The following is a 16,809-nucleotide window of genomic DNA, read 5'->3' as shown; positions in this document are numbered from 1 at the left end:
TTCTGTTCTCTCAGTGGTAGTAAAGAGCAGAGTGAGCAAATCTTACCACCATTGAATGACAGTCAGTGGCTACAGTAATGTCAGGGCCAGAGGAGGCTGCCAGGAGGGAAGGAGTCTGTTCACCAGGCCTGGGTCCATGAGATGCGAGCTGGCCATCCATGCTTTGCGTGGCCTTCCACGCTCCTCCTGCGTAAGAAGGGGTCAGCCTCGCCAGGCTTCCCTTCCCTAAGGCTGATCCTTTCTTCTCTTACTACGAATATGTTCCTGACACAGCATGCTGAAGAAAATATCAAATTCTAGAGACAGCATAGGAATGTCCTTTCAAGTTTTGGATCTAGACCATGGAGTTGGCCTTCCCCAGCCCCCATCAGCACCGGTGCTTGGAGAGAAGTGACTGAGCCCAAGGAAATGCTTTGTGTCTGTCAGAGGCCTTCACATATCAAGACAATTACCTGGGTTTACTTCCCTTATTGGCAGAAGAAAATGAAACGTTTCTGTAGGCTGGTTTCTCAGAGGGGGTTCCTTCCCGTTTGCTTCTCAGAGCAGCAGCACATCTTCATGCCAGCGTGATGCAAGGTGACAGCAGCCTAGCCCCTCAGGGGAAGGAGGACACAGGGTGTCTGCAGGGTGGGTGTCGCTCTTGGTGGAGGTCCTTCCCACTTCATGCTCACCTGCTGCGCCCATTTGCTCAACAAATATTTATTGAGTACCTTATATGAGCTAGGTGGATGCCAGGAGGAAGGCAATAAGCAAAACCCAGATCTCTACCCAAGCAGACCTTGTACTTGATGGACAACAAAGAAGTCTGTTAGCTAGTGTTTATTTCATGAATACTGAGTGCCAGAATAATTGTAAGCAATAAACAATCATGCATTCTCAATTTCTTTCTTTTCTTTCTTTCTTTCCTTCCTTTCTTTCTTTCGTTCTTTCTTCTTTTTTTTTTTTTGACAGAGTCTAGCTCTGTCACCCAGGCTGCAGTGCAGTGATGGGATCTCAGTTCACTGCAATCTCCACCTCCTGGGTTCAAGCGATTCTCCTGCCTCAGCCTCCCAAGTAGCTGGGATTCAGACATGCAGCACCACGCCTGGCTAATTTCTGTATTTTTAGTAGACACAGGGTTTTGCTATGGTTGGCCAGGCTGGTCTTAAACTCCTGACCTCAAGTGATCTGCCTGCCTCAGCCTCCCAAAATGCTGGGATTACAGCTGTGAGCCACTATGCCCAGCCTCAATTTGTTTATTTCTTAAACACGAGAGCACACACAGGACTTACTTATCCTGGGCCTTCATCAGGAAATGTCTAGGAGGAAAAGACACTTTCAATATTAACCGTGACAAAACTAGCTCTGATTGAAAGACAGATGAAAAAATAAATACCAGTGTATTTCTTCCTCTCTTTTCTCTGAACTCTGTTTCCAGCTGTTTCCTGTTTTGGACTAATTTTAAATTCTGAGGCGGGGGGTGGGGGGCAGGGGTGCATTTGTACCTTCTGAGTTCAGGCAGTTATCGTGTTGGTCACAATTACTTGCAGTCAGATTGTATCTTTAGCATTGGATAAAAGTTATTCCCAATTGATGTTAAGAGTTGGTAATAAGTCTTCTTCCTTCCCCAAGGCCAGTCAGCGTTTTCCTAGTGTTAAGCACCAGGAACACGAGGCCACATTTGTATTTTTGTGCACATAATTTGCATACGTTCGCACCAAAAGCTTGACCCGGCAGAGTACACTGCAGACAAACCTAAATATCCTGCTCAGTACCTGAACAACAAGTGTTATATTTCTTCTTGGACTTAAAAGTAAAACTCTAACTCATTTTAGTGACTCAGAAAGCTGCATGTTCCCGTGCTTTGGAAACCCACTAGGGTGCTACATAAGAGGATCCTGCAGGTAGTGAGGAAGCCACTGTTTCCTGCAACTGTAGCCCAAGGCACCAGTCACTGAATGGCTGCACTATCTTTCTGATACAGAAACAGTAACATTTCGGTTTGTGGAAGTCTGAGAAATTATGAATGTCCAAAAACATGCTTTCAAATAGTTCCTGAGTACTTGGAATGGCAGGATCACTTACTTGAACAACATTTACTTTTCAATGATTTGAAGACCTAGGTTTGCTGACCATATTTTCCAATAATATATGTCTGGAGGATATTACTAATGAAACATGAGAGTTTAAACTTAAAAATCCAGGCTTCAAAAATCGACTGGGTGTGGTGGTTCATGCCTGTAATTCCAGCACTTTGGGAGGCCAAGGCCAGTGGATCACTTGAGGTCAGGAGTTCGGGACCAGCCTGGCCACCATGGTGAAACCTGTCTCTACTAAAAATACAAAAATTAGCTGGGTGTGGTGGTGCACACCTGTAGTCCCAGCTACTCAGGAGGCTGAGGCAGGAGAATCCCTTGAACCTGGGAGGTGGAGGTTGTAGTGAGCGGAGATGGCACCCCTGCACTCCAGTCTGGGTGACAGAGTGAGACTCTATCTCAAAAAAAAAAAAAAAAAGTCACCTGGAAAGATGGGGAGAAATTGAGATAGAATTAGATTGGGATAAATGGAAGCCTGCTTTAAAAAAACACAAAACATTTCCATGGCCATAATAGGAGCAAGCCCTAGTTAAAGGGCATCTGTTACATGTATTAGGAGTTGGGAGGGTGCAGGTTAGTGACCTCATGTTGAATTTGAGCCACCTGTCAGGTATTTTAAAAATGCATATGGTCGGCCGGGTGCGGTGGCTCACACCTGTAATCCCAGCACCTTGGGAGGCCAAGGCAGGTGGATCACGAGGTCAGGAGATTGAGACCATCCTGGCGAACACTGTGAAACCCCGTCTCTACTAAAAATACAAAAAAATTAGCCAGGCGTGGTGGCGGGCACCTGTAGTCCCAGCTACTCCGGGGGCTGAGGCAGGAGAATGGCATGAACCCAGGGGGCGGAGCTTGCAGTGGGTGGAGATCGCGCCACTGCACTCCAGCCTCGGCAACAGAGCGAGACTCCATCTCAAAAAAAACAAAAAACAAAAAACAAAAAATCCATATGGTCGGCCTGGCGCGGTGGTAGCTCATGCCTGTAATCCCAGCACTTTGGGAGGCCGAGGTGGGTGGATCTCCTGAGGTCGGGAGTTCAAGACCAGCCTGACCAACATGGAGAAACCCCGTCTCTACTAAAAATACAAAATTAGCTGGGCGTGGTGGTGCATGCCTGTAATCCCAACTACTCGGGAGGCTGAGGTGGGAGAATTGTTTGAACCTGGGAGGTGGAGGTTGCAGTGAGCTGAGATCGTGCCATTGCACTCCAGCCTGGGCAACAAGAGCGAAACTCCACCTCAAAAAAAAAAAAAAAAGGTTAAATATAGAATTGAGGTCAAGGGTCTGGGTACCCACATTCAGCTCTGGGCAGGCACCATGAGAATGTGGGGGTCCATTTGGAAGTCTGGAGGTGTCTACTGAGATCGAGTGCCGTCATGGAGGGCTCGACCAGAGAACCTGGGGGAGGAAAAGCTTCTAAGAGGATGAGGGGCAAGGAGTATTCAGGAATTTGAAGGGCTGTCATTGAGAAATTAGATTTATTCTGGGAAGCTTTAAAGGTCTGAGGTAGGACTAAGGGGTGGAGTTTGAAGAGCTGCAAATCTTGGTCCAATTTTTGGTAGACTGTTTCCCTATTAAAGTGACAGAGATGTGGCCCCATGAGGTGAGCTCTGGCAGTGTGATGATTAAGTAGAGGCTGGGCTGCTGTAGGCCAGAATGTGGCTGCCAGATTTCAGAACCCCAAGGAGGCTGCACCGCCTGACGTCCAAGGATCCTTTCCACTTCAAGGTTTATGACCTTGGCAGAGAAAATAGGAAGGGAGAGAGCTCTGAGATTTACCTGGATCAAATCCTTCATCAGGAGCCCCTCCTCTGGACTCAGCAGCAAGAGTGTGAGACTCACCAGACCCTGCCTCAGCTCTTGGGCCCATGTTGAGGCCCCTCAGTCTTCCAGGGAAACCTGGTCTCTAGACCCTCCCTGGAGGCTGTCGTTTAGCTGTCCAGCTTCAATGACTGGGTGACTTCTGCCCCTATAGGGAAAATCCACTCTTCTTTCTGCCCCAGTCCTCCTCCCAACAGCCAATCTATCCAGAAAGCTCTCCCTGCTGCCCTTCCCTGCCACCCCCAGTGGCTGTACCACCAAGCTGAGCTGCTCAGTGCCCTGCACACCTTCACATGTGCCGTCATTTCCTCATCGGAGCTGTGCTCCTGGAGGACACTCTCCCTGTCAATTCCTTTCTCCAATGCAAACACCCCACTCACTCCCAAGGTGCCTAGAATGGGATTTTTAACATCTCAGGAATTCACTGAAGTGAGTTAGCTGATTTTTGTCATTTTAGAAAACGATTTCAAACAAAGATTTCTGAGAATTTCCATCTGATGGGAAAGACGATAGCTACTGAATGTTTGGCAGAGTTCCAAGTCAGTCTTGCTTTTTATTAATACTTGTGACAGCTGTGCAAGGTGGAGGGTGCTTGCTGTTTCTCAGATGGTCACATGGCAGCTCAGAAAGATAAGCTCCCATGTCTAGGCAGCTACTACAGAAAGCTACCCCAGGCCTTTCTGTAGGGACAGTCCAGTGTCCTTTCTTGGCTTCAGATTGCTGCCCTCCGTCTGCAGAACAGGGACTAAATTTCATCGCCATTTACTGGTGAGCATACATTCAAGCCTTCATCTCTCGTAGCAGCGAGGCTTAAGCTCTCAGAGCTATGAAAACGGAATCTGGCCGAAGATGTTGAGTGACTCTTCCCTGCTATGGACCACGGCTCCCTCTTCAGCCGGTCACAGGCCACCCCAGCCTCCTTCCCGGAGTAGCAGGAGTGTTTCTGAGCCCTAGATTCTGTAGAGCTTGGTGCTGGGGGTTTTCCGGGGGAGTGTTCCGTCTTTTATCATAAACCTTGGCAAGGGGTGCGTGGGTGGGGCGCCACTGAAAGGCGCCTTTGTCCTCCTTCTGAAAGCCTGAAGGGAAAACGATGAAATCCCACAGAAGAGGCCGCTGGAGCCAGGCTGGGCAGGCGTGCTGGCTGCGGGGAGAACTGCGGGCTGGCCTTGCGATCTGGTTCTCATGTGGTCCCCTCTGCAGATGGCCTTGGGAAGAAACAAAGGCCTCCTTGAGGCCCCTGCCTGTGATGCGGACAGCTCATTTTCATTCTGCTGTGGTTTCCCGGGTGGCCTCGTTGAGCTTCACTGTTCTCGGGAGCCCTTTCCTTGACTACCCTTTGAGCAGAGGAGAGCTATGCAAACACGCTGCGAGCGGCCTTGAGAGCCCGAGGAGGGTCTGCTTTCTGGGCCCCTGCAGAGGGCAGGGGTCGCGGGCTGGTGGCCTGCCCCGCCCAGAGAGAAAGGGCCTTGGCTTCCCCTCATTCTTCGTTCTGTGTTAGCTCTTTTTATTGCAAATAATTAATTAAAGTCAGTACAGCAAGAGTGGGAAAGTGGTTAATGCAATTGCCAGGTCCAGATTCAGAGGGATGCGGCGCCGAAAGGAAAGACAACCTTGGGATGGCTTCCACTTCCTCCACTTCGCACCGCATGGCCGGCAAGTTGGCGGCTCTCGCCTGCTCCCAGTTTTCCCGGAGTTGAGTATGGTTGACTCTGACTGGACCAGGTTGGGTCACGTGTCGGCCCTGAGCCAATCAGCTTGCCCAGAGAGATGATGCGCCCTGAGTGGTGGGTGAACCTGGTGATAGGCCCCAGAGTGGCCAGAGAGGAAGGGCATGCGCACACCATAGACATAGGCAACGTGGTGGACGACATGGGGGCTGGGCGGGGGTGCTGCTCACCCACCTTGTGCCCAGTGATTTTCCTTCCCCTTGTCCATGGTCCCCTAGCTTGGGGAGAAAGCAGGGTGCTTGCTCTACCCGCCAGTGCTGTCTCGGGGCTGCAGGGAGTTGTGGCTGCCTTGCTTGCCGTCTTCACTCCCAACTCACTGTGGCTTTGCAGAGCTGGAGTCCGCCCTATCTGGGCTTGGGGGTCTGCTCCCTGAGAGCATTATTTGGTGCCCCTCGACTGTGTTGATTCAGAAATCTGGGACCTGTTGTTTCTCGACTAAATGTCTTATGAGATCAGTCTTTCTTTTGGAGGCAAACATTTTCGGAAGTTTTGGAACCATGATGATCTATGCCTCAGACACTTGTGGTCCCTGAGAAGCTGCTGCTGGAAAAAGGGGTCCCCATCCGGATCCCAGGAGAGGGTTCTTGGATCTTGCCGGGAAGGAATCCAAGGCGCGTGGCAGAGCGCAGTGAAAAGAGATAGTTTATTGAAAGCTTCTCAGTTACATAGTAGGGCATCCTCAGCAAGAGGAGGAATGCCTCTGTTTTGTTTTTTTCTTATATAGGGGTCTTATCTATGTAAAAGCTAAGCTATGTCTCCCTGCGGGTAGGCTGACAAAGTGACATTTATTACTTTGTTGATTGAAAGAAAGCTATCCTTGGCATTTTAGTGCATAAGTACATCAAAGCATGCCTATAATCATCTTAAAAGCATATATTATGCAATATTGGGGCATCTGGACATTCTGTTGTTGCAAGAGTTTGTCTTTGCAGGTATTAAGCTACTTCCTCAGCTGTAAACATCTTATGACTGTGGGTCATGACTGGCAAGGAATGTGCCTTGCTAGTTTTAAGATGGAATTGATTCTAAAATGGTGTCACCATGGCTCCCCTACACTCCTGTTCCCCTAACAAAACCCTGCCGTAAGCGGACTTAAGGATAGCCTTGTCACCCTAGCAATGTGGCAGTGAATCTCTGCCAATAGCAATCTACAAATGTTAAAAACTTTTCTTTTTCTGGAAAAGTACTTTCCATGCATCAAGTATTCAAGTGCCTGTTTTCCTGGCACTGGGCTGGATGTATATGACATAAAATTTGCAGTATCGCTCCACCCCCAAACTGCTCTGCATTTTGGCCCTCCTCCATCTCTGATGGCTCTCTTCCCTGTGCTGCAGGGAACTACTGGAGACCACGTGCCGCCTGGCCAACACGCTGAAGAGGCATGGAGTCCACCGTGGGGACCGTGTTGCCATCTACATGCCCGTGTCCCCATTGGCTGTGGCAGCAATGCTGGCCTGTGCCAGGATCGGAGCTGTCCACACAGTCATCTTTGCTGGCTTCAGTGCGGAGTCCTTGGCTGGGAGGATCAATGATGGTGAGGAGGTGGGCATGGGGAGGGAGGAACCCTGGAGTTCCCTGATCCTTGTTCCTGGGGGCCTGGCCATCAGTGTAGAGACCATCAGAGTGCAGACATTAATGTCACACAGACAAATGACAGATCGTACTAGGGACAGGCACATGGCCGAATGAGAATTTGTTCTGTGGGCTGAGATCTGAGTGCATTGGATTTAGCCAGGTGAAAAAGGGACAGTTCCAGTTGGAGGGAACAGCAGAGGCACAGGCCAAGTGGAGGAGGAGCACAGCATGAGGGCCTAGTGGAGGTGGGTGTAGTGCGGCAGGAGGGAAGTGTGGAGGTGGGATAAGGCTGGAGATGCACAGGGAAGGTTCCACAGGTCAACAACTGGAAGCCTTCTATCCTGAGGAGTGAAGGGGTGGACCATATTTGGGGATCTGGAGTCAGGTGAAGGGGGTCTTTCTGTCTGCATGTGGGTCAGTGTGTTTTGGACATTGTGCAGAACAATAACTTCCTTGTTTTGCTGTTGTCAAAGGACTGAGTGTCTGGATGGTGGCCCTATGTCCATGCAGTCTGATCTCTGCACCGTGCTGTCTCCTAGAGGGAGTCCCCTGAGCTGGCTTCGCAAGGCAGGTGCCAGGTTCTAGGTGCCATTGAGAATTCTTGTGGCTTATAGAAAATAGAACTAATGGGTAGAGTTCTCAGACCCCTGTTGACCTCCCTCTGTATAAAAGGCTGGGAAGCCCTTCCGCTTCCTTTCAGAGTTTCTTCCCCCACGTTCAAGGGTGATGCTGCTACCTCTTTCTCTTTTTCTTCCTCTCTCTAGAACTCTGTAATACCAACTGTGTACCAGGCACTGTTCTAAGCACTCTACAAAGGTTATGTCCTTTAATTTACCTTACTCTTCATAAGTATTTTATGCAATAATACTATTATTATTCCCCTCCCCTAAAATTACTGTTGTAACCATCTTAAAGTGTACAATTCAGTCACATTAAGTACATTCACAGTGTTATGCAGTCATCATCAGTATCTAGTACCTGAAGTTTTTCATCACTCAAAATGTACACTTTACACCCATTAAGCAGACATTCTCCATTCATCCATGTTGTGGCATGTATCGGTATTTCATATTTTTAATAGGTGAATAATATGCATTCATTGATGGCCATTTGGGTTGTTTCCATTTTTTGGCTATTGTGAATAGAGCTGTTATGAATGTTCATGTATAGGAACACCTGTTTTTAATTTTGGGGGTATATACCTATGAGTGGGCTTGCTGACTCATGTGGTAATTCCATGTTTAACTTATCAAAGAACTGTAAAACTGTTTTGCTAAGGAGATGCACCATTTTACATTTCCACTAATAGTGTATACAGGCTCCAGTTTCTCTGCATCTTGTTGTTTTTCACTTTAAAAAATTACAGCCGTCATAGTAAGAATGAAGTTGTATCTCATTGTGGTTTTGATTTGCATTTCCCTAATGACTAATAATATTGAACATCTTTTATGTACTTGTTGGCCATTTGTATGTTTTCACTGGACAAAGTCTACTTAAGCTGTTTGCCCATATTTTAATTGCTTGCTTGTCTTTTTGTTGTTGAGTATGTAAGTTACTTATATATTCTGAATATTAGACCTCTATCAGATATATGATTTGCAAATATTCTCCCATTCTGTGGGTTGTCTTTTCACTTTCTCAGTAGTAAACTTTGGTGTATAAAAGTTTTAAATTTTAATGGAGTCTAATTTATCTATTTTTTATTTTGTTGCTTGTGTCTTTGCTGTATTATTTGAGAAAACATTGCCAAATCTAATGCTGTGAAGATTTTTTCCTATGTTTTCTTTTTTTTTTCTTTTTTTTTCTTTTTGAGATGGATTCTCGCTCTGTTGCCAGGCTGGAGTGCAGGGGCATGATCTCAGCTCACTGCAACCTCCGCCTCCTGGGTTCAAGTGATTCTCCTACCTCAGCCTCCCGAGTAGCTGGGATTACAGGCACGTGCCACTGCATCGAGCTAATTTTTGTAGTTTTAGTAGAAACAGGGTTTCACCATGTTGACCAGGATGGTCTCGATCTCTTGACCTCGTGATCCGCCCGCCTCGGCCTCCCTGTTCGTATGTTTTCTTCAAAGAGTTTAAGTTTTACCTTTTTACATTTAGATCTTTAATTTTGAGTTGATTTTTGTACAGGGTGTGAGGTAAGGGTCCAGTTTCATTCTTTGTCCTATGGCTATCCAGTGGTCCCAGCGCCATTTGCTGAAGAGGCTGTTCTTTTCCCTGTTAAATGGACTTGGTACTCTTGTTGAAAATAATTTGACCATATATGTGAGGGATTATTTCTGGGCTCTCTATCCTATTCCATTTATCCATATGATTACCTATGTATCTATTATTATCTCAGTATCAAACTGTTTTGACACTGTAGCTTTGTAAGTTTTAAAACCAGGAAGCGTGAGTCTCCCAACTTTGTTCTTCTTTTTTCAAGATTGTTTTGGCTCTTCTTGGTTTCTTGTATTTTCATAGGAATTTTAGGATTAGCTTTTCCATTTCTGCAAAAAAAGATGTTGGGATTTTGATTGCATTCAATCTGTAGAAAAATTGGAAGGTATTGCCATATTGACAATATTAATCCACAAACATGGGATAGCTTTCCATTTATTTAAGTATTTTAAAATTTCTTTCAACAATATTTTGTGGTATTCAGTGTACAAGTCTTGCATATCCTAGGCTAAATTTATTCCTAAGTATCTTATTCTTTTATGAATTTTTATAAATGGAATTGTTTTCCTAATTTCCTTTACAGATTGTTCATTGCTAATATGTAGAGATACAGCTAATTTTTGCATAGTGATCTTGTATATTGCAATTTAATGATTTATTAGCTCTAATAAATAGTTTTTTTGTGGATTCATTAGGATTTATACATAGTAGATCATATCATCTCTGAATATAGTTTTACTTCTTCTTTTCCAATTTGGATGTCTTTTATTTCTTTTTTTTTTTTTTTTTTTTGCCTGATCACTCTGGCAACAACTTTGTTTACAATGTTGAATTGCAGTGGTGAAAAGTGGGCATCCTTGTTTTGTTCCTGATCTTAGGGGGAAGGCTTCAGTCTTTTACCATTAATATGATGTTAGCTGTGGGTTTTCAGATGCTCTTTATCAATTAAGTTCCCTTCTATTCCTAGTTTTGTGTTTGATCATCAAAGGGTGTTGGATTTTGTCAAATGCTTGCTCTGTGTCAATTGAGATGTGTTTTTTCCTTCATTGTAGTAGTGTGATGTATTACAGTGATTAATTGTTGCATGTTGAACCACCCTTCCTTTCCTAGGGTAAGTCCTGATTGGTCATAGTATATTCTGTTAATATGCTGCTGGATACAGTTTGCTAGCATTTTGTGGAAGAGTTTTGCATCATTGTTTATGTGAGATATTTGTCTGTAGTTTTCTTTTTTATAGTAGTCTTTGTCTGGCTTTAGTATCAGGGTAATGCTGGCCTCATAAAATGAATTTGAAAGTATCTCCTCTTCAATTTTTTGGAAGAGTTTGAGAAGGATTGGTGCTAATTCTTTAAATATTTCATAGAATTCACCAGTGAAGTCATCTGGTTCTGGTCTTTAGAAAGGGAAGAAGATGGGTAAACTGAGATGCAGAGAGTTTAAGTGACTTACCTAAGGTCACATACCTAGTAAGTGACAGAGCCAGGAGTTGAACACAGACATTCTGCTGCCATAGTTGATGCTTTCGGCATTATGCTAAGCTGCCCCTTTTCTCTCTTGCTGGTGTGGCCATGGTCACCCAGTGCTTCTGTTGAGATTGTTTGAAACAAGCAATAGCAGTTGACTCTTGGTGACTTCAGCATGTGGGGATTTAGTAGCTGGATGCTGGGGCAGCTCCCAGAACCTCAGAATTCCTAAACAACCAAGCATGGGAGGGCAGGGGCCATGACTCTGTCCTGAAGAGGACTCTGCCCTGATATCCTTCAGCCTTTTTGTGCAGCTCTGCAGGTGCCAGGTTCCTGGGGACAAGATTCTGTTGAGATGGGTATCTGTGTCCTGTTGGGTCAATGAGGGGCTGTTTTGGTTTTCTATTGCTGTGTCACAAACTACTCCAAAACTTAGTGTTTAATAAAACTGAAAACAATAAATTTTAGTATTCTATCTCATGGGTCTGTGGGACAGGAATCAGATGGGGACAGGGGAAGGCTGTTTTCTGCTCCATGACATCTGGGACATTAGTCAGGTTGACTTGAAGGGTTGGGGACTGGTGGGCCTGTCTTTCTCTCCACTTGGCCTCTTCACATGGCTGACTTGGGCTTCCTCATAGCCTTGCAGCCTCAGCAGTCAGTCTTGTCACATGGCAGCACATGGCTCCAAGAGGAAGGAAATAGCAACTGCCGGTGTCCTACAGTCCAGGCTGGCACAGGCCTGGCATCACTCTTGCCTTACTAGATTGGCCAAACCAGTCCGTGGCCATTCTAGATTCAAGGGGAGGAGACCTGGATCCTGCTTCTCTATAAGAGCAGGTGAAAGAATGTGCAGCCATCTTCAGTTGGCCACTGGGAGGTGGGTGCATATTGTGAGTCTGACCGCTAGGCTCTCACATGTCTGGGCAGCCACCTCAGTCAGCAGGTGCAGTTCCAGAGTTCAGTCCCCTGGCCTGGCTTCCAGGCTTGGACCATCCCTCTTCTTTGTCTTCCCTCTTGCTTTAGGCTGCTTGAGGAGTGGAGAGTGTTGCAGGGGAGGGTAGCGGTCAGGAGAATGGCTTTGAGAGAGACTGTGGGGGTAGAATAATGACCCACTCAGATGGCCACACTGTAATCCCCCAGAAGCTGTGCTATGTCACTTGCATGGTGAAAGGACTTTGCACATATGAATAAGGCAATAGGATATCCAGGTGGGCTCCATCTAATCCCACATCCCTTAATGCACAGAACTTGCTCCAACTAGAGGCAGAGGAAGTGAAGCAGAAGGGGAGGTCAGAGAGATTCAAAGCAACTTTACCCGCCGTTGCTGGCTTTGAAGATAAACAGGGCCACGAACCAGGGCAGGTGGTGGCTGTAGTCGCTGAGAATGACCCCTGGCTGACAGTCAGCAAGGAAAAGGCGACCTTAATCCCTCAGTCGCGTGGAACTGAGTTCTGCCAACCACTGAAATGGCCTGGAGGTGGATACTCCCCCAGAGCCACCACATAGGAGCCAGCCCTGTCCTTGACTTTGGCCTTGTGAGACTCTAACAGAGAACCCCACCAAGCCTGTCCAGACGACAGAACTCTGAGCTAAAAATGAGTGTTCTGAGCCACTAAGTTTGTGGTCATTTGTTATGGAAGCAGCAGAAAATGAACGTAGATGCTGGTACCTGCTCAAAACCAGGGAGAGAAAATTGAATCCTCCCAGAGTGGCATGTGGTTCCTGCCAGCACCCATGCTGTGGCCCAGCCTTGGAGGGTGCCAGTGGGCCAGACATGCTCATGGTGCTCAGAAGCTCCTGGGTACTTCCTAGAGGACTCTCCTGGAGAGCCTACTGGGCAGGGAGGCCCTGGACAGGTGCGAGTCAGGAGTGAGGTGTGCGCCTTGGGAGGTGGGGAAGGAACTGCCTGCTGTGTAGTGTGATTTCAGCATGTTGCATGGGCTGGGGTCATTGTATCGTGAGAGCTTCTGACCCCCATGAGCTTTCTTTGTCTCCCATCCCGTTGAGAAAGGTTCATTCCTTCCTGCTGGTCCATCTCCCTTCCTCGCCCATAGGGGGCTCACCTGGACCAACCCCTGCTTGGGGATGTAGGTCTGGAAAGTCTCTGATAGGCTCCACCCAACTGACTTGGTTTCCCCAGGTGAGCTATCGCTGAGGCTTGAAGGCCAAAGAGTGTGTGTAGCCACGGCTCTTGGTGCCAGATGCAGGGGTGGCTGCATCTGGGCAGGTCTAGGGTATCTCTCTGACCCCCGGATGGTGCTGTGTGTGCTGGAAAATTCTCAGGGAACCCTCATGGCCATGACATCTCCAGGGCTCTTAGGAGGAGAAAGGGTGGGCCTGTTGTCCAAAAGTGCTTTCAGATTTATTTAGGTAGGACTCTCCCAGAGGGGACATTGAGGCCAGAGTCTGTCTTGGAAGTGTGGTAGGGCAGTGGTGGCTCTGGACGGGAATGTGGCACACATGCCTCAAATGGCTCCACGCAAAGGGTAGGGAGTTGCAGGATTTGTACCCCAATTATGGAGAGCCATTGGTCGAGGGTTCCCCAGCACTTCTGCCCATAGCTCTGCAAGAGGCCTTTGGTGCAGAATGACTGAAAGGCCCAAGGGATGTGGGTGAGGCCCTGCCAGTCAGGGTCACAGCTGGGCATTTGTCCCAGGCTCTTCCTGAGGGGCTGTGTAGTAACCCCCTGCAGCTGTGATCCCTCTGGGTCATCCCGCACTGGGGCACAGCGTGGAGGACACCTCCTTTTCCTGGGGTCTTGAGGCCCATTGTGTGTGCACCCCTCTTCTCTGCTCTGGGCCTCCCCCTAGGTTAGCCATGGAAGCTAGGGTCCTCCTGGCTTCCCCCTGGGCCTGGCTGAGCAACATTGGTCATTGAAGAGCAGGTGTGGGATCAGAAGGGCCTTCTCCTGAAGGTAAGGAGGGCAGGCAGCTCCCAGTCATCCACTGGGGTGTGGTTTCTGATCTCTGGACAGTGAAGGCTCTTGGCCCACACAAGTCACTCTAGACAGGGCCTGGCCACATGGGACACCTTTGGGCTTGGCCTCTGGTTGTCCAGCTTTCTTGTTCTCTGCCTCTCGGTATTTCTCTGTCACCTTGATTGCTGCAGGTGGCATGATGGCCTCTTTCCTGGGGTTTGCTCCTGGGCAGACAGGAGAGAAAGGTGGGAGTCTGGTTGGGAAATTGTCTTTATGCTGCTGACTCAAGGAGGAAGAGCTGAGCTTCAAAGTAATTTATCTCTGATTCCTTCCCCTCAGCCTCAGAACTGGACAAAGGCCTGGTGCTTCTTCATGGCACACAAAGGCTGGAGAGCAGGCAGCCCCTCACTTTTTCCATTGAGTCTTTTACTCAAGATTGGACTGGGTTTCTCACACTCCTAGGCCTGGATGTCCTATGTGAGTCAGAGCTATGAGGGTTAAAGTCGGGAGGAGACTGATCAGAAATGTCTGTGTTGTCTCTGTTAGCCAAGTGCAAGGTGGTTATCACCTTCAACCAAGGACTCCGGGGTGGGCGCGTGGTGGAGCTGAAGAAAATAGTGGATGAGGCTGTGAAGCACTGCCCCACCGTGCAGCATGTCCTGGTGGCTCACAGGACAGACAACAAGGTCCACATGGGGGATCTGGACGTCCCGCTGGAGCAGGTGGGTTACCTCGCTTTGCACAGTTTGAGGAGAGGTCATATCAAGTTAGCTGGCTCTGAGGCTTCTCGGGTTGTGGTTCTCAATTTGGGTTCCCTAGAGGTGCCCAGGGTTCCTCTGTGGTATTTGGTGAGCTTGAGTCCTGACTGGGAAGATAAAACTCCAATACGACAAGCATGTTGGAACACTTACTGTAACACAAATGCTTGCACCCACGCTTTTGTTTTGTGTCCTTTCCACATTTGGAATTGAACTTGGACAGGTCAGAGCAGGTGAATTCTGAATCCTGTGTGTGGAGTCCTGTTGCGGAGGGGGAGTGCTGCTCTCAGAGAGGCTGAGTGCCCTCGGTGGGCTGTTTGTTTCTTCTCCCTGCCAGGAAATGGCCAAGGAGGACCCTGTGTGCACCCCAGAGAGCATGGGCAGTGAGGACATGCTCTTCATGCTGTACACCTCAGGGAGCACCGGAATGCCCAAGGGCATCGTCCATACCCAGGCAGGCTACCTGCTGTATGCTGCCCTGACTCACAAGGTACAGGCCTGTGCGGGCGGTGCTGGGCCCTTGGCAGGGATCCAGGCAGGGGCAGGGCTGGAAGTCCTTCTGCTGCAGAGCGAGGCCTGTAGGTGTGAGAGGTCAGTGTTTCTTCCTGGCCTATTCGGGGCAGGGCCCCTCGATTCCTCCCACCCTACAGCTCCTCAGGGCCCTGGCTGCCTCAAGCCCCCACTGCACTGTCTGGAAACTCCCAGATAATCTGATCATGTAACGCGGCAGCAGGACACTAAGGGCCATTCACCCAAAGATTTTTAAAAACTCTTTTTAGAACAGATAGAGAAAACCACCCAAATTAAATGCATGGCTTAATGAATTATTATAAGGCAAATGCCACTTTGATCAAGAAGTGGAAGGCCACCGGTTTCTCAGAAGCCCCTTCCAGGCCCATATGGCCACAGCCCCGTCCAGCATGTCTTGATGCGTCTTGTGCGCCTGCCCTGTGTTTTTATTTTGATAGTTTTGTGACCCATATGAGCATCCGTGGGCACTGTAGCTTACTGTTGCCAATTAAAATATTGTTTTTTCTTTTGTTTTGTTTTGTTTTGTTTTTTCATGGAGTCTCACTCTGTTGTCCAGGTTAGAGTGCAGTGGTGTGATCTCAGATCACTGCAACCTTTGCCTCCTGGGTTCAAGTGACTCTCCTGTCTCAGCTTTCTGAGTAGCTGGGATTACAGGCACCTGCCACCACACCCTGCTAATTTTTTTTTGTATTTTTAGTAGAGACAGGGTTTTGCCATGTTGGTCAGGCTGGTCTTGAACTTCTGACCTCAAGTGATCTGCCCGCCTTGGCCTCTCCAAGTGCTGGAATTACAGGTGTGAGCCACCGTGTCCGGCCTAAAATATTGTTGATATGTGTTTTAAGTCTTTTTAAGCCTATGCTCCCCCATTTCCTTACACTTGGCCATAGTCACATCCAGCCATTTTTCTCTGGTGTCCTTTGGTCTGGGTTGTGCCTCTTGTCCCTCTGCCTCTGTGTTTCCTGCACGTGGGCAGTTAGATCCTGAGATGGGATCAGGCTCCACTCAGCTGCTGTGGAAGAATAAAGGGGATTCGGATGTCTGTCCTCTCATGCTCCTCGAAGCTGTTGATGCTTGATGCCATTCTTGGCCTTTTTTGCTTTTATTTTTTGTAGTTCTTAAGGGGTTTAAAAAATCGTGGCATAAGGTAATGCAAAAAGGTGTCCATGTGTTAAACGTACAACTAGACGGACTCTGCAGTGTGCCCACCTGTCCTGCTGCTGGAGGCCATTTGAGGAGCCAGCTGCCTCTCACAGCTATGGACTGCAGCCTATGCATGTCTATTTCCTAGTGACCTGGTGTGAACATGGTGGAGTGGGGGGACAAGCTCCTGATGCTCCTTTCCTGTCTCTGCAGCTTGTGTTTGACCACCAGCCAGGTGACATCTTTGGCTGTGTGGCCGACATCGGTTGGATTACAGGACACAGCTACGTGGTGTATGGGCCTCTCTGCAATGGTGCCACCAGCGTCCTTTTTGAGAGCACCCCAGTTTATCCCAATGCTGGTAAGGATGGTGAACCCTGTTTGGGACCCCATGCTGGTATCAGGGGAGAGAGCCTGAGGCTCGAGGCTTGTGGAGAGGTTCATGGAAGGGTGACGCCTGGGCTCTGGTGAGGGTGTGGCTCTCCAGGTCCTGCTGTCGAAATGCCCGGTGGGGCCAGGCCCCAGGTCTTCAGAAAGATCCGACAGGCAGCAGCAGGGAGTCTGACTTGGTGCTGGAGGACATCTCAAGGCCCCTGCTCCTGCACTCCTGCCCTCTGACTTAAACTGCCGGCCTCAGGCC

General features: G+C 48.3%; 1 protein-coding gene across 3 annotated transcripts in view; it reads left to right on the top strand.

Moving 5' to 3' along the window:
• Window positions 1-16,809, top strand: part of ACSS1 (acyl-CoA synthetase short chain family member 1) — a 54,499-nt gene that overhangs the window by 22,838 nt on the left and 14,852 nt on the right. For 2 of the 3 annotated variants that reach the window (XM_001149851.7, XM_009436948.4), the window contains 4 exons: window positions 6,958-7,157; window positions 14,287-14,462; window positions 14,836-14,988; window positions 16,383-16,530. In XM_001149851.7, coding sequence (XP_001149851.1) covers window positions 6,958-7,157; window positions 14,287-14,462; window positions 14,836-14,988; window positions 16,383-16,530 — 677 coding nt within the window. Of the gene's footprint in view, window positions 1-5,466; window positions 5,550-6,957; window positions 7,158-14,286; window positions 14,463-14,835; window positions 14,989-16,382; window positions 16,531-16,809 lie in introns of those variants that run through there. The other variant, XM_016937578.3, reaches the window with a different exon arrangement.

This window comes from Pan troglodytes, chromosome 21, assembly GCF_028858775.2.
Source record: "Pan troglodytes isolate AG18354 chromosome 21, NHGRI_mPanTro3-v2.0_pri, whole genome shotgun sequence".
Classification (NCBI taxonomy): Eukaryota; Metazoa; Chordata; class Mammalia; order Primates; family Hominidae; genus Pan; species Pan troglodytes.
This window is presented reverse-complemented; position numbering and strand designations above follow the sequence as displayed.